Source organism: Aotus nancymaae, unplaced genomic scaffold (genome assembly GCF_030222135.1).
Source record: "Aotus nancymaae isolate 86718 unplaced genomic scaffold, 86718_ANA_hifiasm-v0.15.2.pri h1tg000028l, whole genome shotgun sequence".
NCBI lineage: Eukaryota > Metazoa > Chordata > Mammalia > Primates > Aotidae > Aotus > Aotus nancymaae.
In genome coordinates, this window is record NW_026988441.1 from 17,599,217 (window position 1) to 17,624,337 (window position 25,121).

The 25,121-nt window shown below is 55.2% G+C and overlaps 3 protein-coding genes across 4 annotated transcripts; 1 reads left to right on the forward strand and 2 right to left on the reverse strand.

Annotated features, from left to right (window-relative positions):
* Positions 1-1,202: 1,202 nt before the first annotated feature.
* On the reverse strand, positions 1,203-3,094 carry TMEM147 (transmembrane protein 147). Its single transcript, XM_012437999.2, has 7 exons — positions 2,903-3,094; positions 2,762-2,831; positions 2,149-2,208; positions 1,927-2,063; positions 1,706-1,790; positions 1,495-1,616; positions 1,203-1,406 (listed from the first exon to the last, which is right to left on the reverse strand). The coding sequence occupies exons 1-7, from the start codon at positions 2,977-2,979 to the stop codon at positions 1,283-1,285; spliced, it is 675 nt and encodes a 224-aa protein (XP_012293422.1). The 5' UTR covers positions 2,980-3,094; the 3' UTR covers positions 1,203-1,282.
* Positions 3,095-3,345: 251 nt separating this feature from the next.
* Positions 3,346-14,791, reverse strand: GAPDHS (glyceraldehyde-3-phosphate dehydrogenase, spermatogenic). The gene is made up of 11 exons (XM_012438007.2): positions 14,644-14,791; positions 11,885-12,059; positions 10,181-10,277; positions 9,901-10,007; positions 6,256-6,346; positions 6,057-6,175; positions 5,652-5,733; positions 5,207-5,358; positions 4,876-5,038; positions 3,720-3,817; positions 3,346-3,628 (listed from the first exon to the last, which is right to left on the reverse strand). Exons 1-11 carry the CDS (start codon positions 14,708-14,710, stop codon positions 3,556-3,558), a joined length of 1,224 nt encoding a protein of 407 aa, XP_012293430.2. The 5' UTR covers positions 14,711-14,791; the 3' UTR covers positions 3,346-3,555.
* Positions 14,792-18,755: 3,964 nt separating this feature from the next.
* On the forward strand, positions 18,756-23,737 carry SBSN (suprabasin). Of its 2 annotated transcripts, XM_012438932.2 has the most exons (5): positions 18,756-19,160; positions 20,352-20,579; positions 22,204-22,269; positions 22,373-22,417; positions 23,571-23,737. In XM_012438932.2, the coding sequence occupies exons 1-5, from the start codon at positions 18,786-18,788 to the stop codon at positions 23,592-23,594; spliced, it is 738 nt and encodes a 245-aa protein (XP_012294355.2). In that variant the 5' UTR covers positions 18,756-18,785; the 3' UTR covers positions 23,595-23,737. The 2 variants fall into 2 exon arrangements, with proteins under 2 accessions (XP_012294355.2, XP_012294358.2); XM_012438935.2 differs by lacking the exon at positions 20,352-20,579.
* Positions 23,738-25,121: the final 1,384 nt, after the last annotated feature.

Sequence of the window (25,121 nt, forward strand, 5' to 3'; positions counted from 1 at the left end):
CCTTGTCACAAGTCCACCTAGATAGACTGCCCCATCTACTTCCTTTCCACATCAACATCAAGGTGATCAATCATTTTCAGCTCCCAAGAGACTTCTGAACCCTGTCTTTATTCCAAACCATGAGGAAGAGTGGGCCCAGATGGCGGCTGCCCTGCCTCAGGGCAAATGCTCCCTCTGGAAACACCGAGACGGTCATAGCGAGCTTTCCTAGGCGCAAGCTTAAATAATATCATGTGGAACCTCAACAGCCTGGTGGAGGAGGAGGGGCAACTGCCCTATCCTGCTCCCTGGGGCACCCCACTGAAACACCAGGGCTGGGGAGCACCTTCCTGAGTGGGAGGGTGTGCATCGAAGTGGAGCTTAAACATGACGTTCAAAGCTTCTGACACATCCCCCTCAGAGAGAGGTGGGGAATGGGGCAGGGAGCTGGCTTTAGTGGATCAAGGAAGGCTGAGGGCATGGGGTGCAGGGAGGGGGGCACCCAGGACAATGTCCAAGCTGGGAGCCCCACTGCTGTGCTTCTTGGCTGCAGCTGTCTTTCTACTCCACCCTGAGAAGGCTCAGGCTGGGATCTGATCTGCGGGCCACAGAACTGAGGGGCTCAGAGTCACGACTCTCCCCCCAGCCCCATGCTGACCCCATGGCTTGAACAATGTGAAGAATCTGACTGGGCAAATCATTCCAGGGAGCAGTTTCAGAAAAGCCGGTTTTGCTGGCTGGGTAAATCCAAAGGCCGAGCAATTGAACTGTCCACTGTGTAATAAGGGTCACAAGTGGGAGAATGACAAGCTTAGATTTCAGACAGACCCCCTGGCTGCCACACACAGGACAGACCGGAAGGGGACACTGGGGCCAGGTGCCTCAGAAGTAACCAGCCCGGGAAGGGCACACGTGGGGAGGCCCAGGTTGAGGCTGTAAGGAGAGGAAGAGCCCCCCAAGGACCCTCTCTGGAGTCTAGCTCCCCGCTATCACCTGTTCCCTGAGGGCCCTGGCCTCTGCCACTGCTCAGAGATCATCCAAATCTTCTGTCTACTCTCAGAAAACAAGGAGCCTGCGGAACTGCTCCAGGACACGGCACAAGTCAGTGACTGGCTAGCTTCCAGCTGGTCTACCTCCCTCCTGAGCCAGAACCAGGGCCTCTGGGACCCAGGTGGGCACGGTATTGGGAGACAGTTCCCAACAGAGAGAAATGGTGGCAGCAGCAGCTTTCCAAATACTGTTTACTTCACTAAAACCTGGAGCAAGGCAGGGAAAAGGTACGCCAATGTCTGAGACACCAAGCCTAGGAGTGCACGTTGACAACGGCGACATAGAGGGCCAAGGTGCTGAGGGCCAGCAGCCCCGTTACCACTGCCCGGGCCAGCAGGGCTGTCCAGCTGCCCAGCGAGCAGAGGTGGACAAAGGTCCTGTGGGAAAATGTCACAATGAGGGAGTGAGAATAGAATAGATAACCCATTCCCCTCTGGACCCAGCCACAAACCCCACCCAGCTCACTCCATAACAAAGGCCTTGTAGACACTAAGGAACATCAGCAGGAGGACAGCCGGCCGGAAGGTGTGGTACAGATCATAGCGTGTTATCATCCAGACCTGGGCAGAAGCGACGATGTAATGGACCTGGAGGGAAGCAGAAAGTTGGGGCCAGGCCTCGGGGAGGACTATGGCCACAAGCAGAAATGTGTGCAGGCAAGAGCAGGACTGCGTACCAGACTGATGTTGGAGTCTATGCTCATCTGGATGTACTTCCAGTCAAACTCAATGCCCCGGGCTCCGACCCATAAGGGAATGCAGCTGAGGAAGGCAAAGGATGGGATTCTCTAGTACCCAGACACCCTCCGCACCAGGCTCTGAGCCCCCGCCCTCCAGCACCCCCATGGAACCCAGGTGTCCCTTCTCAGGGGTCTGGGCTCCAGGCTGCTGCACGCACCGGGACATAATAAGCTCAGCGGTGGCCCAGCCTAGGGCAGCAACCATGATCTTGTACTCCCCCTTGCCGGCATTCCGGGACATGACAAGGTTTAGGCCTATCAGGTCGGCCACATCCACGCTGGCCTTCATGAACTCCTGAGGGTCAGGTTGAAGCTTAAGTAAGCACAGGGGACAGGGAGCCCCACTCCTGCACTCCCTCCCCTTCCCCGGCCCCTCTCACCCCAATGAAGTCATAGATGCCACCTTCCCAGGTGGGAAAGAAGGTGGCCAAGAACAGCATCTGAGAACAGAAAGCAGAAAGAGGTCACTTCAAGGTGAGGGGATCACGATCAACCACGTGGGTTTCGTGGGAAGTTCGTTTGTACAAGGAGGGCAGGACAGGTTTCGGGGGCCTATCTGGAAGAGGAACCACCAGATGATGGCAAGATTACAGGCATGGGAGAGATAGAGGATAGGTCCCCGGGTCCTCGAGGGGGATGGAAGTTTAAGTTCTGGGTGATCACAGGGCATCTGCGTCAGGTCTGAACGTGCTGCTCCTTGGGCAGTGTTAGCAGCTGGTGGGGAATCAGTGAATACTCTTAACTGCACCAAAAAAACCTCTTAGCCAAGCACACTACTGAGGTTTTCTCAATTTTACTAAGTGCTACGCAAAGTTGCTTCTAGGCCTCTTTTCAGGTCGTGCCCTCTTTAAAGTCCATCCTCTCTAGGTATCCCGACAAAATCCTATTGCGGAGTCCCGAAGGCGGTCCCACCATCGGGGATACGCAACGGGGGCGGGTCCCTGGGTCTGCAGAGCCTAGGGGCCAGACACGTGGGGTCTCGACGGCCCTCACCTTGCAGAGCTGCACAAAGAGGTAGGTGACTCCAGCCTGGACGCATTTCCAGAAGGCGTTGTACTCTGACCTGGAGAAGCGGGCGGTGAGGGTCGGCCCAGGCCCCGCACCCTCTCCGCCCCGCGCCCTTCCCGCACTCACAGGCCGCTGCACTTGTAGGTGATGAAATAAGGGAAGTAAGCGAGGGCGAAGCAGTTCCCGAAGTGAAACAGGGTCATAACGCCGGCCGCCCGGTCCCACCCGCGCGGGGATGGCGAGGCGGCGTCTCCCGCAAGCGGGTCTCCGGCTCCGCCGGCGCTTTCGCCGCGGTCAGGGCCTGGAGCCCACCTGACTGGCCGCGACCCGCGCGCGGCCTTCTGGGAGCCGTAGTCCCGGCGCGGGGCGTCGCGCCCAGTGACGTCAGAGCGCCCGTGGCCGGCCCTGGTTCAAAGCGCTCCTGGCCCAGCGCTGTGGGGAGCGACTTTCGGCCATGCGGGGTTTCCCCTGCCACCGCTGTCCCAGTCTCCCGAAGTGGAACCCGGCTTGGAGTCGAGCGCGACCCCTCGCCCGTGGGCGCAGGCGATGGAATAAGTGTGGGGCAGGCCTTAAACCCGAATCAGAACCCTCCGCGACCGGCGGCAGAGATGCGGGACGCAACTGTGAGCACTGTTCTTTATTTCACCATGGCCTCAGCGGCGTGGGGCGCCCACCCCGGGTGCCTTTCCTCCCCTGGAGAGCCAGAGAGCCAGATCCTGGAACGGGAGGCACAGGTTCCAGCCCTGGCCCCTGGGAGGGAAAGAAAGGACCTTCCCGCTTCACTTGTCTCGGCTAAACATGTGGCGGAGGAGGTCGACCACCCGGTGACTGTAGCCATATTCGTTGTCGTACCTGAGGAGGAGGGGTCGGGAGGTTCAAGGGGGTCCCTTCCGACCACCCCTTAGTTCCCTTCCTACTGAGTCTCCAGCCCTTTCCCCCTTACCATGAAATGAGCTTCACGAAATTGTCATTGAGCGCAATGCCGGCCTTAGCATCGAAGATGGACGAGCGGGTATCACCGAGGAAGTCCGTAGAGACGACCTGAGCGTCCGAATTTCAATAAGTGTGGGCGGCAGAGCAAGGACCTCCAGGAGCTCAGGCCCAGACTCTTAGGCACATCGTCCATCCATGCATTCATCTACAATATGTGATGTAGCCCTGCCGTGTCCAGTCTCTAGGACAGGGTATGACGAAGGCAGATGGGTGCTCTGTCTGTCGGGGTCTGGCCAGCGGGCACAGGTCACAGACACCCTCATGCTGTACCCATACATCTCTTTCCTAGGCATAATTCAGGCATTTGGAATGGGCCTGCATGGAGGGGCTCTCTGAGAGGTGGCCATGAGCGGGGTCTGGATGACTAGGAAGATCTGGCTGGCTCCAGCCCTCAGCATGTGTCTCAGGTGGAAGGAGCTGCAGGAATGGAGGACCTGAGAGTTTTAGCCCTAGTGTCATGAAAAGCCACAGGAGTGTTTTCACTCCTGAAAACGTTTATAATGTGATTCCATTAAAATGAACCATCCTGGTGACTGTGGGAAGGTGGACCTGCAGGAGCGAATGCAGGGAGACAGCACCAAGGTGGACGTGCAGGGGTCCACCATGACCACGACATCCACTTCTCACAGAGAAGGCGCCTGGTCATGGCCTGGCCTTACGTGAGTATTGAAAAAAATGGCAGCTGTTGTCTTCTGTTCACTAAGCATATATTAGTCACCTGCTGTATCCCATGCCGGAGCCACAAAAATGAAAACACAGCCCCTAAATCCCTGTTTTCTTGGATTGTACATGCCACTGGGGCCAACAGTGACCATAAAATGAAATTTCTGGTGAGGAATAGGCCCACAAAAACATCTTTTGAGGGATGCCTTGCTGAAGAGGGAGACTGAAGTAGAGACTTGGAGAAAGTGAGGACAGACTGTGTGACCGCTCAGGGGGCAAACATTCCAGATGAAAGGAACAGTAAGTGCAAAGGCCCTGAGGCAGGGAGGTCTCCCCACCCTGCAGTTTCTGTCTTGGCACACTGAGAGCAGCTCCCTGGCAAGTGGAAATCGTGTCCCCTGCCCAGAGGGTTCTTCCCAGGGTCTCCCCCACTCAGCACCTACCTCATCTTCGGTGTAGCCAAGGATGCCAGCCATGGGCCCCTTGGCTGCTGCTTTTACAGCCTCCTTGATGGCTGAGTAGGGGGCTGGCTGGGCGAGGCGGCAGGTCAGGTCCACGACAGACACATCCGGGGTTGGTACCCGGAATGCCATCCCTGTCAGCTTCCTGGAGAATCCCCCATGAGGGGCAGGAGTCAGAACTTAGGGACACCACCCTCCATTTCCCCTTGCCCTGAGACGGGGCCAGGCCCCTGCTTTCCCCTTAAGGACTGAGGGCCAGTCCAGTTCTCCCGGGGTGTGCCCCCACCCTGGTTGCAGCTTCTGGTCCTCATACCCTTTGAGTGCTGGGATGACTTTGGTCACGGCTTTGGCAGCCCCAGTGGAGGCTGGGATGATGTTCTGGTGGGCACCCCGCCCATCTCGCCAGGCCTTCCTTGATGGCCCGTCCACCGTCTTCTGGGTGGCTGTGTAGGAATGGACTGTGGTCTTGGGGAAGAAGAGGACCATGATGAGGCCTTCATGCTCCTAAGCTCCCATGCCGCTCTTTTCCAGGACTAGGGTGGTGGCCTAGGTGTGGAGGCTGGTGGGGCCACCACCACAGACCACAGGAGGGGCGTGTGCAGGCCAGGGTCCAGCCTTGCCTGAGGGTTGACTTCTGCACTGGTGGGCCTCTCCTCCCGAAACCAGCCTCTCCCTCTTAACTCCATACACTAAGCAAGGCCCTGGAAGAACAGGTTGGGTTTCCCTGCCATCCTTCCTGCCCCAGCCCCTCAACTCACCATCAACCCTTCCACGATCCCAAATTGCTCGTGGATGACCTTGGCGAGGGGGGCCAGGCAGTTGGTGGTGCAGGACGCGTTGCTGAAACAGCCAAGGTGTGCATGGGCACTTTGAGGTAAGACGCGGAGCTGCCCTCCACCCTTACCCATCTTGTGAAATGTCAGGATGAGGGTGAGAGGGATTGATGGGGACGCTGTCAGACTGAAGGAGGCTGGGGAGGCTCCCCAAGCTTGTCCTCCAGAAGTCACGCATTTTTAGCAGATAGTTTCGGGAAGGAGAAGCAGAAGCCAACTGACTAGGAATCCAGTGGGGCTGAGGGTGGGGAGGATGAGTCTACCCTCTTCTATAGCCTGGTGTGTCCTCGGGCGCCACCCACACACTGCAGGATGTCGCTGACCCCTTACCTGACAATGGTCATGGAGCCAGGGTTATAGTCATTTTCATTCACACCCATGACAAACGTTGGTGCATCCGGCGACGGCGCAGAGATGACCACGCGTTGAGCACCTGCTGAGATGTGGTCCTGGGGAGGAGGCGCAGGTGTCAGGTGCTTCTGGCGCCATCGTCCCCCTAGCCGGCCCTGGGCACACCTCCCCAGCTTACCGAAGCTGCCTCTACGGAGAGGTACACGCCTGTGGACTCCACCACGTAGGGGCTCCCAACAGCCCTCCAGGGGATCTGTTTGGGCTCCTTGCTGCGGGGTAGTGGCAGGGCTGAGTCAGTCTCCCCTGTGTGGGCCCCACCTTCAGAGTCCACAGCCTTCGCCATTTGGAAGGCTGAGTATGTGCCTTCCTGCAGGTGCCGGCCCGCCTGCAACCACTTGCGTCCCCCACCCCACACACCTACCTGCCCCAGATGGACCGCACCCTGCTGGCCTTGCTTTTCACCACTGCCCTGCTTCAGACCACTTTCCCTTTGTGGACTGCACCACCCCTGCTATGCCTGGGTACTGGCAGTGACCTCCCCAACTCAGCCCTCAAATTCCTCAGAGGCACCAACCCTAACGTGCCAGCCAGCCCAGACCCTTTCTTCATACCCTGCCCGGGACGTGGACTCTGTGACTGTGAGGCCTGCCCAGCTGCTTTCTGGCCCCCAGCGCTGACAACATCGTCATGAACCCTCCTGGACCCTCAGCTCCTGCAATAGGAAGCCGGCTGCCAAAGGCCAGGAGAGTCTCTGAAAACAGACACTGCATTAAAGAAAAAGCTCCTGGAGGAAGCCTGAAGCCTGAGGCAGCCTTGGGTCAGCAGTGGCTCCTGGTTTACATTAGAAAAGTAAGGGAGGTTTGGAGTTTCCTGTTTTCTAAATTTACGTTTTTACTTGGCATTTTGACACACGTTTGTATTTGAAACATACATCTAGTACTGCTGTTTTCTACTTGGCTTTAGCAACAAGCATTAAGTAAATTAACTGTATTCCGCTCTCTTCCTTCCTGGGTTTATCATGAGTAACCGGCTTTGCTTCTGTGATTCTCGGCCAGTGTTGGTCTGTTTCCATTGCCGTTGATCCTGCTTCCCTCAATGCGGGGGTTCAATCAGTGTTTGTGGTTGGTTGGTTTTGAGACAGGGTCTTCCTCTTGCCCAGGCTGGATTGGTGGTGCAGTCACACAGCTCACTGTAGCCTTGATCTTCCTGGCTCAAGCCATCCTCCTGCCTTGGCCTCCTAAGTAGCTGGGACTGCAGGCTCACACCACCATGCCCAGCTAATTTTTAAATTTTTTTGTAGAGATGGGGTCTCACTTTTGTTGCCCAGGGTGCTTTAGAACTCCTGGGCTCAAGTGGTGCTTGGCTTCCCACAAGTGTTGGGATTATAGGCGTGAGCCACTGTGCCTGGCTTCACGGTTTTTTGTTTGTTTGTTTTGTTTTTTTCAGGCAGAGTATCACTCTGTCACCCAGGCTGGAGTGCAGTGGCACGATTTTGACTCACTGCAACCTCTGCCTCCCAGGTTCAGCGATTCTTCTGCCTCAGCCTCCTGAGTAGCTGGGATTATAGGCGTGCGCCACTACGCCCGGCTAGTTTTTTTTTTTTTTTGTATTTTTAGTGGAGACGGGGTTTCGCCATGTTGGCCAGGCTGGTCTCAAACTCCTGACTTCCTCCCACCTCAGCCTCCCAAAGTGCTGGGATTATAGGCATAAGCCACTGTACCTGACCTCATGTTTTTTTTTTTTTTTAGTTAGCCATTTTATACATGTTTACTGAACATTTGCCCTGTGCCCATATTCTAAGTGCCTTACACGTATTAAAGTTACGTAACCTGCACAACCCAAGGAGGAAGTGCTACCCCTGTCAGGGCAGAGGGGAGGGGAGTGAGGCAGAGCCTGCTGGAGTGCAGGCAGGCTGGCCTCACCTTGGGTCTGCACTCTTGGCTCCACTGCCTGAATGAATGAATGGGCTGCCCCGCAGGGCCATAGCACATGGTTATCCTCTTTCTGTCAGTCCACTTTCCATCATCTAGCCCAACTAGCTCTTCTCAGATACCTCCTATTTCCTGCCTTCCAAATTAGGCACACTTCAGATTCCTCTGCAGCAATTGCTAAGTTGGCCTAAGGCAAACAGTGTGCCCCAGAAGACCCCAGGCCCTCCCCCAGGCTGTCATGGCCCCAGCCTCCTGCCCACTGGGCTGTTTTGAGGATTCCATTCATTCATTCAAAGGAAGTTCTGAATGTCTACCGGGGCCTGTACCTGCTAATGCCAGAGCAAAGGGTGGCACCAGTTGACAGAGCCCTCCTTGCAAGGCCATGGCCTTGTGGGAAGTGCCCCTTTAAGTGTCCACAAACACGTGTTCACTCCATTTGTGCCTGCAGCTACCGCTGTGGTGGGTTTGCTTATCATCCCCATCAGCTACAGGGCGGAACTGAGGCTCAGGCAAGTTTGGTCCCTTGCCCAAGGTCACCCAGCTAGCAGTGGCGGCGTGGGGTGGCATGGGGCAGAGTGCAGGCACACTGCCTGGCTTGTACAGCCCAACAGTGCAGGGATGGAGAGAGGACTGGGGAGGGGGACCTCATTGCACAAGTGACCAGAGAAGGCAGCACCTGAGTGGGGGCGGGGACGGAGGGGGCAGCTAGGTGGGGAAGGGAGATAGCTCCAAGTGGCAGGAATGGGGGTGGCCACCTTGAAGTCTGCGTGATGACTACAGTGCTGGAGTTGTTTTTGGTGTCATGATTTCAAACGGGTTAAGCAGCTTTCTTCCATTTTCACTGACTCTCCAGTCTCTGCGCCCCCACCCATAAACTTCCTGCACTCATCCCTGCCCCTTTATCACTTGCCCTACCCCCAGTAAGTACAAAGAGAGGGATGCTGGGGATCCCCGCTTGGGCCTGGACAGGGTTCTCTAGTGTGCCTGCGTCTATGTGCATGTGTGGGTGCGTGTGGGCAGCTGTGGGCGTGCGTGTTTAAAAGCCCCAGGCAGCCACAGAGCCAGGAGTGGCTAACGGTTTACATTAGAAAGGTGAATGTCAGACAAAAATAAAATTCTAAGCCCCCCACAACTAACTGAATGCAGCCCTTCTCTCGGCCCAGGGCATTCTAAATAAACTCGAAACACTCATTCAGGCTGTGATGGGAACAGGTGCTCGCACAAGCTTCATTATACCTCCTCCCTTTGGAGGAATTCAGCTACAGTTGACCAGCAGTGGCCAATGGGTGCTGAGTAAGTGTGGAGTTGACGGGGAAGCAAGAGTTGAGATCTGGACATGTTGACATGCCTATGAGAAAACGTGCGAATGATCGTTAAAGCAAAAGCATTCTAGGCAGGGCGCGATGGCTCATGCCTGTAATTCCAACACTCTGGGAGGCCAAGGTGGGAGGATTGCCTGGGGCCAGGAGTTTGAGATCAGCCTGGGCAAAATGGCCTCTACAAAAAATTAGCCAGGGCTGGTAGCTTGTGCCAACTACTTGGGAGGCTGAGGTGGGAGGATTGCTTGAGCCCAGGAGGTCAAGGCTGCGGTGAGCTATGATCACACCACTGCACTCCAGCCTGGGCAAGACAGTGATACCCTGTCTGTAAAATAAATAAATAAATAAAAAGAAAAAGCGTTCTTGAGTACAGTAAGGCATCTTTTCGGATTAGTACTTCTTAACCATTTTGGGGGTGAAGGACCTGAGACTCCCCTCTTCTAATCAGTACCTAGAGGCATGCACATGCAATTTGGCGGGTGGTTTCAGAACCCCAGGTGAGAGGCTGGGATCACCTCCACATCCCCTGCCGCAGTATGTCAGGGCTGTGCATCAGACAGATGCTCTCCTTACCACTGGTAGACAGAGATCTCATGGTTGTCCACCACCAGGTGTCCATTCCTGAATTCCACACTCCCCTTGTATCGGCCGTGGGTGGAGTCATGCTTAAACATGTACACCTGTGGGGGATGAAACAGCTCCTAGTCTTGGGGTGGCAGGGTGAGCATCCCTAGAGAGTCCCCCCTTTGGTGAAGGTCTCACATTGCAGCTGAGAGCCCTCCATACAGCTCCCCTGAACCCCCTTCCCACCCTAGTCCCACCCTGCTGTTCCTGCCCTCTGCCTGCTACTGACCATGTATTCTGGGTCAATGAATGGATCGTTCACAGCCACAACCTTAACACCCTTCTCCATGCAGGCGCGCAGCACCAGGCGACCGATGCGTCCAAATCTGGCCAGGGACGGACAGAGGAAGGGGTGGGAGAGAAGGGGTAATGGAGAGGAGGCTCCTTCAAGGAGACTGGTGGGAAACCTTAATCCAGGAGAAGAAGGCAACCACCTCTGTGCAGGCCACAGTCATCTCTTGCCAAGATAACCTCACCAGCCCCTTCACTGCTTTTGCAGCTCCCTCTCCTGATCCATTCCCTAACCCCATTCCTTTTTTTTTTTTTTGAGACGGAATCTAGCTCTTTTGCTCAGGCTGGAGTGCAGTGGCACTATCATGACTCATTGCGACCTCTCCCTCCTGGGTTCAAGTGATTCCCCTACCTCAGCCTCTCAAGTAGCTGGCACTACAGGTGCGTACAACCACACCTCGATAATTTTTGTATTTTTTTTTTTTTTTTTTTTTGAGACGGAGTTTCGCTCTTGTTACCCAGGCTGGAGTGCAATGGCACCATCTGGGCTCACCGCAACCTCCGCCTCCTGGGTTCAGGCAATTCTCCTACCTCAGCCTCCTGAGTAGCTGGGACTACAGGCGTGCGCCACCATGCCCGGCTAATTTTTTGTATTTTTAGTAGAGACGGGGTTTCACCACGTTGACCAGGATGGTCTCGATCTCTTGACCTTGTGATCCACCCGCCTCGGCCTCCCAAAGTGCTAGGATTACAGGCGTGAGCCACCGCGCCCGGCCCAATTTTTGTATTTTTAATAGAGATGGGGTTTTGCCATTTTGGCCAGGCTGGTCTCAAACTCCTGTCCCCAAGTTGATAAACCTGCATCAGCCTCCCAAAGTGTTGGGATTACAGGCGTGAGCCACTGCTGTGCCTGATTCCTAACCCCTATTTTTAACACACATATATATATATATATATATATATATATATATATATAGTAGAGACAGGGTCTCAGTATGTTGCCCATGCTGGTCTCAAATTCCTGGTCTTAAAGGATTTTCCTGCCTCAGCCTCCCAAAGTGCTGGGTTTACAGGTGTGAGCCTGGATGTATCTTTTAAAACTTCAAGACAGATTACGTCTCTTGGCATGAAAATATCCACGACTGTCCATCAGTAAAACAAGACCCACACTCCTTACTGTGGTGTAGCAGCATCTCCTGGGTTTCCCACCGGCCTCCCTCCTTTTCCCCTTTGCTTGGTGGACACCAGCCACTCTGACATCCTGGCTGTCCCTGAACACACTGAGCTCGCCTCGCCCCAGAGTCACTGCTTGTCTCGCTGCCTGGAAGACTCCTTCCCCACAGCAAGGTGCCCTGGGACCTGGCTGCCTCTCTTCACTCTGGCCCTATTCCAATGTCACCTTCTCCCCGAGGCCTTCCCTGACCACTGGCGAAGACTGCCGTCTCCAGCCTTACCTTTCCACTGGCTTCTACACTGTTCAAAACACACACCACTGCACAATCTCATTTCTTTGAAATTTCTGTCTTCCCCACCAGAATGTGGGCTGAGGGTGAGGCCTCATCTGACTTACTCTGGGCTATTTCTCCAGGGTTGTTGGAATGAAAGCATTGATGGGGGAAATGTGGAGGTGCCCCCAGTTAGCAGCCAGAGGAGGGGCTGGGCTCTAAGGCTTCAGACTGATCGGGGGCTGCAGTAGACTCACCCATTGATGCCCACAGTCAGCTCCCGGGCCACAATCTGAGGAGGAGGAGTAGCAGGGCGAGGAGGTGGCGGCGGCGGCGGCGGCGGCTTTATTTCCTCCCTGACTGGTGTGGGCTCTGGTTGTGGCGGGGGCTCTGCTTCAGCCTTGGGCTCAGGTGGGGGCGGTGCTCTGGTGACTGTGCAGGGGAAGGGAGGGAATGGGTTGCTTGACCACCAAAATGAAAGAGAATGAACTGTCTTTGCTGCCCAGAATCTGTTACTGGCTCCTGGCCCCTGGCCTCTAGTGACCAACTGTTTAACCCCGTGTTTCCCAAACCCACTTTCTCTACAGAATAAACTTGTTTAAAATATCACTGCCAAGGGCCCTTCCCCGGAGATTCTAATTAAATGGATATGTACTTTCAACATAGATTGCTTGCAGTGACATTGTCTGTGCCTCAGTTTCCTCCTCTGTAAGGAGAGATAAAAGTACTTTTCTGAGGGGGTCGTCGTGAGAATTAAATAAGTAATACTTGGAGTGCTTATGACCGAGCCCAGGAAACATCTGACACGAGTTAGTATTTTGGAGATTGTTCCCCAAACTTGTCTGATAATTGATTTAGCCTAGCGGTCCCCAAACTGTTCTGATAGGAATCAGCTGGGTGGCCGGGTGTGGTGGCTCATGCCTGTAATCTCAGCACTTTGGGAGGCCAAGGCGGGAGGATCACTTGAGGTCAGAGTTCAAGACTAGCCTGGCCAACATGGAGAAACCGCGTTCCCTACTAAAAAATACTGTAATCCCAGCTCCTCAGGGGGCTGAGGCAAGAAAATCTCTTGAACCTGGGAGGCAGAAGTTGCAGTGAGCTGAGATCCCACCACTGCACTCCAGCCTGGGCGACAGAGCAGGACTCTGTCTCAAAAAAAAAAGAATACCTGAGGAGGCCTCTTCTTAGAAAAATCGGACTCAGTAGGTGTGTACAGAGGCCCAGGAATCCTGCTTTTAATAAGCACTCCAGGCATTTCTTATCCCCAGGGAAGCTTAGAGAGTACTGTGTATCATACTCTGTGAAGCCCATGGAAGCACATATTGGCTCCCGCCTCTCCACACACTTCCACTCCCAGACTGCACTTAAAAACACCGCGCCTGGAGGTGCGCTTCCACCTGAGCTACAGAGGCGGGCTTGAGAAGAGGGGAGAAGTGGAGACTCCGGGGACCTGGTGGCGTTGTTGAGAGAGTTTCAAGCTGGAAACTCAAGCCTGGCTCAGCCCACAGACACCTGCTGCTGTGTGGACTTGGGCAAGTTAATGAACCTCTCAGGGCTGATCCTCCATCTAGGGGCTGCTGTGAGGGCTCAGTGAGATCTCAAGGCACACACATAGGAGCTGATTTCAATAGAAGAGGGAAGTCTGATCCTCCTCTATTGAAATGAGGATAGGAGACAGCAGGGAGTAGAAAGGGGCTGGAGGGGGACAGTGGGAGTCCAAGTTTTAGCACCAAATCAAAGGCACCTGGGAGGTGGTGGGTCTGGGAGCTGGGGGCCAGCCGGCCTGTCTCCCTGACCTCTCGCTGGTGCCACAGACCTTGTGGCCTGAGGCTGGACGATGGGTGTTTCCAGTGGCTGTCCAGGTTCATGAAGGTGTTAGTGTTTATTGGTGAACCTGAGGATGTTTGCATCCCTGGGGTTGTTTCTGCTGTTGGGGGAAGGGGATTTGCCCCCCTGGTTAAGAGTGGGAATCTGAGCCCAATGGGTGACCTTTCGAAAGAAAACTGAGATGGTCCTCCTCTCCCAGCGCCCCCAGCCTTGCACTCTCTTCCCCTCCACTGTAGGGGTGGGGTTCCTGGGTTGGAGAAAAGCCTGGGGTCAGCTGGGTGCTTCGTGGAGCTCCTCACTGTGTCCTCCCACTGAATCCCGAGAGGCATGCGCTATAAACCCACTTTACAGAGGGGAAATGAAGCCCGAGGCCACGGAGCAGTGATGCGCAGGGCAGGTGTTCAAGTCCCGTGGCTGTTAAGCCTCGTCTGCTTCTTTGTCTTTCAGGGTCTCCTGGACCCAAGCCCCGCCCCACTCCAGCCCTACCTACCCCTGTGGCCCCGCCTGTGGGAAGTGAGGGAACAGTGTGGGAGTGGGGGCAGCCCACCCAGAAGACCTGGTTCCTCTGATTAGAGTGAGTGAGTGAATGAGTGTCCGTGCACCACCGTTGTTGAGAAACTAAGGAAGTGGTTTGCCCTCTCTTAACCTCTGTTGGCCGCTCTGTAAACTGCAGGCACACACTGGCCTTCCCAGGTGGTGGTGAGGCTTCCCTGAGCGCTGGCCTGCGAAGTGGTCAGCAGTCTCTGGCAGGTTGCAAGTGTCCTTGCTTTGTGCATCACAGGGAGGGCAAAACCCATCTCACGCGAAGCACCTTGAACATTACTTTTATGTGGAAGCCCAGCCCACCCACACCCAGTTCTCCATAAGCCACTCCTAAGCCCGCCTGCTTCCCACCACTCTCAGGCTGCAGCCTCTGATGCGCCCCCGCTTCTGCCCTTTCCCCGGGGTGATAGTGGTGCGAAGCCCACTCAGCCCTGGGGGCGGACGTCTGGTCTCCAAGCCATCGCGGTAGACCCTACTCTGCCAGCACACCCCGGCGGGTGTGGAGGGAGGGAGGGTGGATGACCCCCTGGCCCCTGGATGGTGCACACTCCAGGAAGGGCAGTTGGGATGCGGCACTGGTTCGAGGGTGTGGATGCTCCCCACCACGCTTTCCACCCGCTCCCCGTGTCCCTGCTGCCTCCCTCACCTGGGCACGGCTGTCGCAGCAACTGGACAACGGTGACATTGGTGAGGATGACGTCGCGTTTCGACATGGCGTCTTATAAAGTTGTCATGGCCTGGCTGCCCCAGGACCCTCCGTGAGGTTACTGAGGAGAGTGCGGGGTGGCAGGGCTGGTGGGTCCTGGGCCTCTTGCCGTAATGTCACAGTGCCCAGTGATGTCACAATACCCAGTGACATCAACGAGGAGGCTGCCCAGGCCAGAGGCCACAGACCACCACATCCCATCCCTGTAGGGGCGTGGGACATCAGCACACTGTGCACCACCGTTCCATGGCCATGCACTGCCTCTGGAATGGAATCCCACTTTTAAAAATTATCATTTGTGGCTGGGCGCAGTGGCTCACACCTGTAATCCCAACTCTTTGGGAGGCCAAGGTGGGAGGATCACTTGAGCTCAAAAGTTTGAGACCAACATGGGCACTGTGGCAAAACCCCATATCTACAAAAAATAAAAAAAGTAGCTGGGTGTGGTGGTGCATACCTTTTGTCCTAGGGAGGCTGGGATGGGAGGATCACTTGAGCCTGGGAGGTCAAGGCTGCAGTAAGCTATGATTGAATCACTGCACTCCAGCCTGGGTGACAGAGCAAGATCTTGTCTGAAAAACAGAAAAAGGTGTTAGCCCAATAAACTATACTGAATGAATAAATGTCAATTCCTCAGGTTTCTTCTGATGGCCAATCTTTTTTTTTTTTCTTTTTTTTTGAGACAGAGTTTCACTCTTGTTGCCCGGCTGGAGTGCAGTAGTGTGATCTTAGCTCACTGCAACCTCTGCCTCCCGGGTTCAAGTGATTCTCCTGCCTCAGCCTCCCAAGTTGCTGGGACTACAGGTGCTCACCACTACACCTGGCTACTTTTTTTTTTTTTTTTTTTAGTAGAGTTGGGAGTTTCACCATATTGGCCAGGCTGGTCTTGAACTCCTGACCTCAGGCGATCCACCTGCCTCGGCCTCCCAAAATGCTGGGATTACAGGCGTGAACCACCTCGCCTGGCCCTGATCCCAACCTTATCGCACCCTCCACGTCATATCTTCTGGCAGCACCCATTCTTTTCCTTGTAGCTTTTCATGTAGTTTGTCGTGATCTATTGATCGGTTGATTTGTCTGATGTCGCCCCCTTGGGCTGTAAGCCCCCGCAGGGCTTATGTTCTTGTCTGTCTGTTCACGACTGTGCCTCCAGAACTTAGAACAACACAAAGCACGTTTTCAATAAACATCTGGGGAAGAACAAGCGGACAAACAGCTCCCTCCCCTGCAGCCCCGGGGGTAGGGGTTTGCTTGCACCTTGGTGACTCACAAGCAGGTACCCTCACCTGCACAGCAGGTTGACACGCAGCTGTGACCAAGGTTCTGGGGAGTGGGGGTTTGCGCCAGGAAGGAGTCACCATCCCAGAGAGAGGTGGATGCAAGAAGGGCAGAATGATATAACCTCCTCCTTCCGCCAGCATCCAGAGGAAATTCATTTGCCAAGCACCTGGCATGGGAGTGGGGCAGGGTGAGGCTCTCCTGCTTCCATGGCCTGGGAGAAGAACTGAAAGTAAACTAGGTGTATAGGTGAGGAGGTTTTAATTAACCCAGACCAAAACACAGACGATTAATTCAACAAAGAAGCTACATTTTGGTGTACAAGCAAAGAGGGGAAAAAACATAGCATCAACAAAACCAGGATTAAACAGGGGCTGATTTTGGCTGGGCGTGGTGGCTTATGCCTGTAATCCCAGCACTTTGGGAGGCTGAGGCAAGTGGATGCCTTGAGGTCAGGAGTTTGAGACCAGCCTGGCTAACATGGATGGTAAAACCCCAATTCTACTAAAAATACAAAAATAGCCAGGCATGGCGGCATGCGCCTGTAATCCTAGCTACTCAGGAGGCTGAGACACTAGAATTGCTTGAACCTGGGAGGCAGAGGTTGTGGTGAGTCGAGATTGTGCCACTGCACTCCAGCCTGGAGTCTCACTCCAGTCGCAACAAAGTGAGTCTCCATAAAGAAAAAAAAAAAAAGGACAACTCCAGGCCATTCTCAGTTACGGAGACAGTTGCCAAAGTCCTGAATTGAATCATGGTACATGGGAATAGAGAGACACATGGGTGGAGAGGGGTAGAGAAGATGGAACATAGTTCAAAGTGGAAGAAACCCCGTCTTTTGGTCCCCAGGTGGGTTAGGATTCTGACGCTCATCACCCACTCTTCTCCGCCCAGCCACCTCCTGGCATGGGAAACTCCATCATTTCGGCCCTGGACCAGGGCAGAAGAACCACACCTGAGTTTGCCAAGGAATTTGGCTCTGTCCCTGGAGTGTGAAACCAGGAAACAGATTTGATGAGCTCAAGCTTCTAGAGGTGGCACAATTAGTCACCCTGTATAGGCAGAGCCCAGAGAAGGCAGAAGCTCCTGGGTGTCTGTCCTGGGATTCCTGCCTTTGGGTGGAGTCAAGTGTCCAGGAGCTGGGGAGGAACCCTGGGTCCTCTGAGGGGAGTGGGCCTTGGTGCCCTTGTTTGAGCAAAGTCTGAAAACACGTGCAGATTCTCGCCACACCTGGGCACCCACACACATAGCTCTGCCACCCCTGGTGGCTCACACCCTGCACATTCCTTCCTCCCTGGCCTTCCCACCAGCAATCCCACCTCCGCCCCTCTCAGTCTCTCCCTTTGGCACCAAAACCCAAATATCTTTCACCCCTGCACCCACGGTACCTACCTCCTGGCTCTCGTTCTTCTAGTCTTAGCCTCCCTCCAAACTGGCTCCTAGATCCATCTGCTGCTCCAAGCCTGCCCACCACCACCTGCCCTTCCTTCCATTGCCCCTTTTCACGCCCGAGGCCAGACTCTCGGCTGTTTCCTCTCCAACCCAAGCCAATATGTCGACACTTGGGGCTTCAGGTTGGGGCTTAGGAGGATCCATGGGGGGAGGGCAGGAAGGATGAGTGCCTGGCCCCAGCCCAGGTTCTGGCTCACAGGCTCCTGCTGCCCCGGGTCTTCAGTCCCTCCCCGTGGCTGCCTCAACCGGCTTTTCAGGAGACACTGCGTCCTGTTCCAGCTCATGGCAATCAGCCCCCTGCCCATGCCCAAGGGCTGGGAGGCACAAGGTCTGGGTTCTGTGACAGGAATGGGATCCTACCTCCAAAATCTGTGACACTCCCCAAGGGACCCTATGCTACTCTGGCGACCCAGGCGCCCTTCCATCCAGCACCCTGTGAGACCTAGGCTTGGGCTTGGAGTCTCTTCCCTCAGCTTCTTCAAATTCATCCATTTGTCCAGTCATTACACACTTACTGAACCCCAGGCAGTGTTCAAGCTGCTAGGAATACAGCAGTGACCAACATGACCAATTTACATTCCTGCTAGGTGAGACAAGCAATAAAAAATAAAGGTAATTTCAGATTTTTTTTTTTTTTTGCTATGAAAACAAAAGGGTGATACTACAGAGTATAATTAAGGCCATGTTATGGTCAGGGGAGGTTTTCTTGAGAAGGTGGCATTTAAGTCAAGTATGGATGAGGAGGAGCCAGCCACGTGAAGATCTGGGTTCTGCATTCTAGGCAGAGAGAGGAGCACGTGCAAAGGCCCTGCAGCAGGAATGAGGCTGGAATGGAATGAGTGAGGGGCAGGGGCTGGCCCAGAAGAACAAGGTCTGATGACTCCCTCAATCCCCCTAGGATTCTCCCCTCTCCCGACAGTGCCTCCCATCATTCTAGCCCCTCATTGCTGGAGGAGGTGGAGGCTTAGATGCCTGAGATGAGTTTGGTGTTGAAGAATCATCTGCATCCCAGGGATGGAGAGTGGTGGAGGGTGGATTTGAGAGAGAGGAGGCCTGGACAGTGGGTGAGGAATGAAAAGAGGAGGTGGTTGGAAGGGCAGACACTCATCTCTGGGGTGGAGGGCAAGGAGCAAAGATGCCAGAGTCCTTCTCTATCCATGACTCACCCTCTCTTCCTCCTCCTCTTCATTGCTCAACTCCAAATTTCCCTGGGAAACACCTCCTTGACTGAGGACCAAGTCAGTGCCTCACAGGGGTAATTGAGTCATGAGGGGTGGAGAAGAGGGAGTTAGATAAATAGCAGCGTGGCTTACCCAGCTCCTCTCTGCATCCTCCCCCACCTTCCCAGCAATATGCATCTCGCACGTCTGGTCAGCTCCTGCTCCCTCCTTCTGCTATTGGGGGCCCTGCCTGGATGGGCGGCCAACGATGACCCCATTGAGAAGGTCATTGAAGGGATCAACCGAGGGCTAAGCAATGCAGAGAGAGAGGTGGGCAAGGCCCTGGAAGGCATTAACAATGGAATCACGCACGCTGGAAGGGAAGTGGAGAAGGTTTTCAACGGACTTAGCAACATGGGGAGCCAGGCCGGCAAGGAGTTGGACAAAGGCGTCCAGGGGCTCAACCACGGCATGGACAAGGTAGCTCATGAGATCAACCATGGTATCGGACAAGCAGGAAAGGAAGCAGAGAAGTTTGCCCATGGGGTCAACAACGCTGCTGGACAGGTTGGGAAGGAGGCAGACAAACTGATACACCACGGGGTCCATCACGGGGCCAACCTGGCAGGAAGTGAGGCAGGGAGGTTTGGCCAGGGGGCACACCACGCTGCGGGGCAGGCCGGAAACGAGGCTGGGAGGTTTGGCCAGGGGGCACACCACGCTGCAGAGCAGGCCGGAAAAGAGGCAGGGAGGTTTGGCCAGGGGGCACACCACGCTGCGGAGCAGGCCGGAAAAGAGGCAGGGAGGTTTGGCCAGGGGGCACACCACGCTGCGGAGCAGGCCGGAAAAGAGGCTGGGAGGTTTGGCCAGGGGGCACACCACGCTGCAGAGCAGGCCGGAAAAGAGGCAGGGAGGTTTGGCCAGGGGGCACACCACGCTGCGGAGCAGGCCGGAAAAGAGGCAGGGAGGTTTGGCCAGGGGGCACACCACGCTGCGGGGCAGGCTGGAAACGAGGCTGGGAGATTTGGCCAGGGGATCCATCATGGGCTCAATGAGGGCTGGAAGGAGACAGAGAAGTTTGGGCAGGGGATCCACCATGCTGCCGGTCAGGCTGGGAAGGAGGCAGAGAAGTTTGGGCAGGGGATCCACCATGCTGCCGGTCAGTTTGGGAAGGACGCAGAGAAGCTCGGCCAGGGGGTCCACCATGCTGCCTCACAGGTGGGGAAGGAGGGTGACAGAATAGTCCAAGGCCTCCATCATGGCGTTAGTCAGGCTGGAAGGGAGGGAGGGCAGTTTGGCCGTGACATTCACTACTCAGCAGGGCAGGCTGGGAAAGAGGGAGACATGGCAATCCATGGTGTCCAACCTGGGGTCAACCAGGCCGGAAAGGAGGCAGGGCAGTTTGGCCAGGGAGTTCATCATACCCTTGAACAGGCTGGAAAGGAAGCAGACAAAGCTGTCCCGGGGTTCCACACTGGGGTCAACCAGGCCGGGAAGCAGGCAGGACAGTTTGGCCAGGGAGTTCATCATACCCTTGAAGAGGCCGGAAGGGAAGCAGACAAAGCTGTCCAGGGGTTCCACACTGGGGTCAACCAGGCCGGGAAGGAGGCAGGGCAGTTTGGCCAGGGAGTTCCTCATACCCTTGAACAGGCTGGAAGGGAAGCAGACAAAGCTGTCCAGGGGTTCCACACTGGGGTCAACCAGGCCGGGAAGGAGGCAGGGCAGTTTGGCCAGGGAGTTCATCATACCCTTGAACAGGCTGGAAAGGAAGCAGACAAAGCCATCCAGGGGTTCCACACTGGGGTCAACCAGGCCGGGAAGGAAGCAGAGAAACTTGGCCAAGGGGTCAACCATGCTGCTGACCAGGCCGGAAAGGAAGTGGAGAAGCTTGGCCAAGGTGCCCACCATGCTGCTGGCCAGGCCGGGAAGGAGCAGCAGAATGTTCATAATGGGGTCAACCAAGCCAGCAAGGAGCAGCTGCTGAATGTAGGTGAACAGGGATGGGGAAATGGGGGACAGGGGGTTGGGGGGAGGGAAAGGTTAAACCCCTGGGACATTTGTTGGGGGGGTCCATGTAGCCTTCGTTTGGTGAAAGCCTGGGCAGCTATATCACTGTGCTTCTCCCCATTCCCCATCTCCCTTACAAAGGAGCTGGTGGCAGCTAGTCAGATGGAGTGAGCCACCTTATCTGCAAAGCACGTATCAGACAGGGTGGTGGGTACCCCGTCCCACCTTCAGGGAGCTGCCCTCCTGATTAAGGGGGCCTCAAATGGGGACCGGGAAGCGCCTCCTGGGGAATGAGAAATAGTTCCTGAGATCAAGATCCAGTACAGTGCAAAGGGATTGAGTGCTGAGAAAACCCGGTTGGGAGAGGGAGCATGAGGTAGCTTGTGGAGATGAGCCCTGGCCTCTGTAATCTTCATAACAACCCTCTGACGTAGTTAAGATAAGGCTGCTGACGCCCTGATGCCCAGATAAGGAAACGGAGGCTCAGAGAGGTTAGGGGACCTGCCAAGGTCCTGGGCTAGTGCCCAGCTTTGCAGAGGGCAGGCCAGGGTTCTCTTCCCCTACCTTGCCCAGCCAGGAGAGGTTTTCTGGAAGGTTTCTCTCACTCATTTATGTAGAGGGAACAGAGGCCGGGTGCAGTGGCTCATGCCTGTAATCCCAGCACTTTGGGAGGCCAAGGCAGGTGGATCACTTGAGGTCAGGAGTTCAAGAGCAGACTGGCCAACTTGGTGAAACCCCCATCTCTACTAAAAATACAAAAATTACCTGGGCGTGGTGGTGGGTGCCTGTAATCCCAGCTACTCGGGAGGCTGAGTCAGGAGACTTGCTTAAACTTGCGAAGTGGAGGTTGCAGTGAGCCAAGATCATACCACTGCACTGTAGCCTGGGCAACAGTGAGACTCCATCTCAATAAATAAATAAATAAAATAAGTAGACGGAACAGAGACGAGGTGGGCAACTAGCACCACTGATAACAGAACAGGCACCAAGGAGGGAGTGTGGGAGCAGGAGAGGGTGGACTCCTGTGCGCCCCCACACTCCAGGGATCCACAAGATATGACTAGCTCAGACCTGGAAGCCCAGAGCCACATCTGCCGCCAGACAGAGCCAGGGATGGGTGGGTGGGGAGGAACGGTGCAGTAGAGGAGTGGCCGCGGCAGGCTGCGGGATTTGGGGCTGGTAACAGCAGCCGGGGGTTGGGGCGCTGCTGGCGTGCATGGCTGAGTGTCTAGGGCTGGGTTAAGGACAGTGATCAGCGGTGTTAAGGATGCAGCTAGACAGGGTATAGAAAGGTAGATTTGAGGTCAGGGCTGAGGTTAAACTAAGGTCCTGATAGTCACATGGGTCCCCTACCTTCCCTTTCCACCAGGCCCCTCCTCAGTGACTAAGGGCACTTGGTTAAGGAAATGAAAAGGGGCTTTGGGAAGGAGAAGGCAGCAGGAGGCAGAATGCCCACAGTGAGGAGGCAGTGGGTTAAGCTGCACCTCCCACCCCAGCCCCAGTCACCCTGGATGGGACCAGGTCACTGGGGAAAAGGAATGGGGAGACCCCCACCGCCCGCAGGATTGAGGGGTTGTAACAAGAGTCTGGGCTTTGTCCACAGGGCAACCATCATGGCGGATCTTCCGGCCATCAAGGAGGGACCGCAACCACGCCGTTAGCCTCTGGGGTAAGGGCGGACCCCAGGGTAGGGGAGAGGAGGCCCCTGGGAGTTCCCTAGCATGGCTGTGGGTCAGATGCTGGAGACTGACCTTCTTGTCCTTGAATTGCAGGCCTCGGTCAACACGCCTTTCATCAACCTTCCTGCTCTGTGGAGGGTGAGTGTCACACTGTGTCTCCTTCCTGCTCTGCGTCCTGATAGATACTCTAACCCTGACCCCTTCCCTTTGTTTGGACAGCTCCCCGGAGACCAGACCTGCAGGCTCTGCAGAGACCCTCCAACCTGATTCCCAGCCCTGGGCTTCCCTCTCTCCACCCGCTCCCTCCCCTTCACACCCTGCCCTCATCTTTTGGGTGCTTTTCATTTCCACTGAGGCAAACACAAGCTGGCAGAAGAGACCTCTGGGCCCAGGTGCCCCTGGGAGCCAGGGAGGGAGGAGGGTGGCTGGCTGTTCTCATTTCCTCTCTCTCCCTGTCCTCGTTCCTTGATTCCCATTTGCTGACTGGTTTCCCTCCTGTCCCCACTCTGCTGCCTCTGCTCCATGCTGGGAGGGGGAACCTGTGGCTTTGTCCTCTCCCTGATGTGACGTCACCCCATTGTAGAGGCTCCTGTGGAATCCTGGTTCCCACTTGGGGCTCAAAGTAACCTCCTGACTCTCTCTCTTTGTTTTAATTTATTGACATGGAGTCTCACTCTGTCTCTAGGCTGGAGTGCAGTGGTACAATCTCAGCTCACTGCAACCTCTGCCTCCTGGGTTCAAGCAATTCTTCTGCCTCAGCCTCCTGAGTATCTGGGATTACAGGCACCTGCCACCATGCCCGGCTAATTTTTGTATTTTTAGTAGAGACAGTTTCACCATGTTGACCAGGCTGGTCTCGAACTCCTGACCTCAAGTGATCTGCCTGACTTGGCCTCCCAAAGGGCTGGGATTACAGGCATGAGCCTCTTTTTGCATTTATTCTATTTGCTGCCTGAGACTGGGCACAGGCCAGGGTGAGGGTGTGTCAAGGAGGTGGAAGGCCCACCCTTGCGTATCCTGGGCTACAGGGTTAAGAGAGCATCCTCTGAGGCTAAACATATGAGGCTTGTTGGTTCCTGCAGAGGCCCCAGCCCCTCTGCCTGGGAGGGCTGGCTTCCTTGTGCTCTTAAGTCTAGATGCTGCCTTCCTGAAGCTGTTCCCCAGAACCTAACTCCGGGGCCAGAGCAGCCAGTGCTCCTCGAGCTTCTCCCATGGGGCGAGGCTGAGGTCCGGCCCACCCCTGCTTCACAACCGTGGACCCTGCATTCACCCCTGCTCTCCTCTCTTCTAGGGCATCGCCAACATCATTCCCTAAACTGACACCCCACCTTGCTGGGAGACTAATGCTGCCGTTGTCACATCAGCTGACATGACCTGGAGGGGCTTGGGGTGGGGGGCAGGTTTCTGGAGTCCCTGAAGGGGGTCCTACTGGGATTTGTGAATAAACTCGATACACTATGCCGTCTCTTCGTGGTCCCCTGGGCTCCCTAAGGAGGGATGGACAGGGAGACAGGAGGGACTTGTCTTTTCTTGTTACTTTGCTTAAGGAGTCGGGTCGTCCGATGCACAGGGTGCGTTGAGCTGGAGATTTTAGGCTGATCAGCCATAAGCGGGCAGGTAACAGGGACAAACTATGCCTTGCTGGAGTGCAAAGTTCGTGCTTGCTACTGGCAGGAGGACTTGTGCAGGGAAAACCACCACAGGCCACTGGTGGGACAGACATGCCGGGAGAGAATGGCCTGGGCCCAGGAGGTAGCACCCTCAGTCGGGGGTTGGGAGGCCAAAGAATAACAACAATGACTTGTCTGTATCGTGCAGTTAAGACTTGCCAGGCTGCCTGCCGGGAGCGTCACCTGCATGACATCACTGACTCCTCCCACCCACCCAGTTAGGTGAAAGGCACTGCTATTGCCCCATTTTATAGAGAAGCATGAGGGGGCTTGCACAGGTTAAGAAACCGACGAAGTTTACACAGTAAGTCGGGGGAGTGAAAGAGTGAAGAGCTACAGAGGATATTCTGGGAAAACAGAGGTCTTTGCCCTTTGGCATCAGCAGGGAGGGGGAATTGGTGAATAAGAAAAGAGATGGGTAGGGGAGCCTCTCCGGAAGGAGGGGGAAGGATGGAAGGCTCAGGGGGAAGACTCGCTGGTGACAGGAGCCACCTGAGTGAAGGGACAGGAGGCCCCATTTTCAGATCTGTGGACCATTCACAGCCCAGAGGAACAATGATTACAATTACTGAGTATAGAGTGTGCTATAGCTGGCCTGGAGCCAGAACCTGAGCAATGCCATTTTATAAGACAAAGCTGTGTCTCCAAAATGAGTTGTAATAACTGCCCCATTCTCTTTGCAATAACTGCTGACTTGGTTTCTGTAAATAAGACTGCTAGTTTGCTCTGGATAATGTCCACCAGGTGAAGTTGTTTACCTTTCTCATCAGTAACTGACAGAATTGCCGGCCTTTGCTTATCGGAATGCACAGCCCAAGCTAATCTCATCTTGGCCCCTGTGAACTAAGATCTGTAATTTCCACCGGTACCCAAACCATGTGTAAACTAACGTTTATCTTGACTTTTGTGAATCATTTATGTAGCAATTAAAGTGACAATAAGCCCCCGAGCCCTCGGAATGTCCGGAGGCCCCCACCCCCGTCCCTGCCCAGGAGATGATTTACAGAATCCACCAGCCCTTGGAATGTCTGGAGCCCATTGATCCCCCTCCCCGCTCCTCAACCCCACTCCCAAGGTGGTCTTTCGGGTATAAAAAGCCTTGACACTCTCCCCTCAGGGCAGCGGGTTTGAGAGATGTGAGTCCTCCATGGTTGCCGGCAATAAAGACCCTG

What these genes read in the sequence shown, in the direction of transcription:
- TMEM147 (XM_012437999.2), bottom strand. Translation starts at nt 2,979, where the DNA reads ATGACCCTGTTTCACTTCGGGAACTGCTTCGCCCTCGCTTACTTCCCT. An exon ending in GCATCTATGACTTCATTGGG is followed by an intron (nt 2,064 to 2,148) that starts GTGAGAGGGGCC and finishes CCTGACCCTCAG; the next exon opens with GAGTTCATGAAGGCCAGCGT. An exon ending in TACAAGGCCTTTGTTATGGA is followed by an intron (nt 1,407 to 1,494) that starts GTGAGCTGGGTG and finishes ATTTTCCCACAG; the next exon opens with GACCTTTGTCCACCTCTGCT.
- GAPDHS (XM_012438007.2), bottom strand. Translation starts at nt 14,710, where the DNA reads ATGTCGAAACGCGACGTCATCCTCACCAATGTCACCGTTGTCCAGTTG. An exon ending in GGATCGTGGAAGGGTTGATG is followed by an intron (nt 5,359 to 5,651) that starts GTGAGTTGAGGG and finishes TTCTTCCCCAAG; the next exon opens with ACCACAGTCCATTCCTACAC. An exon ending in GTCATCCCAGCACTCAAAGG is followed by an intron (nt 5,039 to 5,206) that starts GTATGAGGACCA and finishes GGGATTCTCCAG; the next exon opens with GAAGCTGACAGGGATGGCAT.
- SBSN (XM_012438932.2), top strand. Translation starts at nt 18,786, where the DNA reads ATGCATCTCGCACGTCTGGTCAGCTCCTGCTCCCTCCTTCTGCTATTG. An exon ending in TCAACAACGCTGCTGGACAG is followed by an intron (nt 19,161 to 20,351) that starts GTTGGGAAGGAG and finishes ACCCTTGAACAG; the next exon opens with GCTGGAAAGGAAGCAGACAA. An exon ending in GCAAGGAGCAGCTGCTGAAT is followed by an intron (nt 20,580 to 22,203) that starts GTAGGTGAACAG and finishes CTTTGTCCACAG; the next exon opens with GGCAACCATCATGGCGGATC.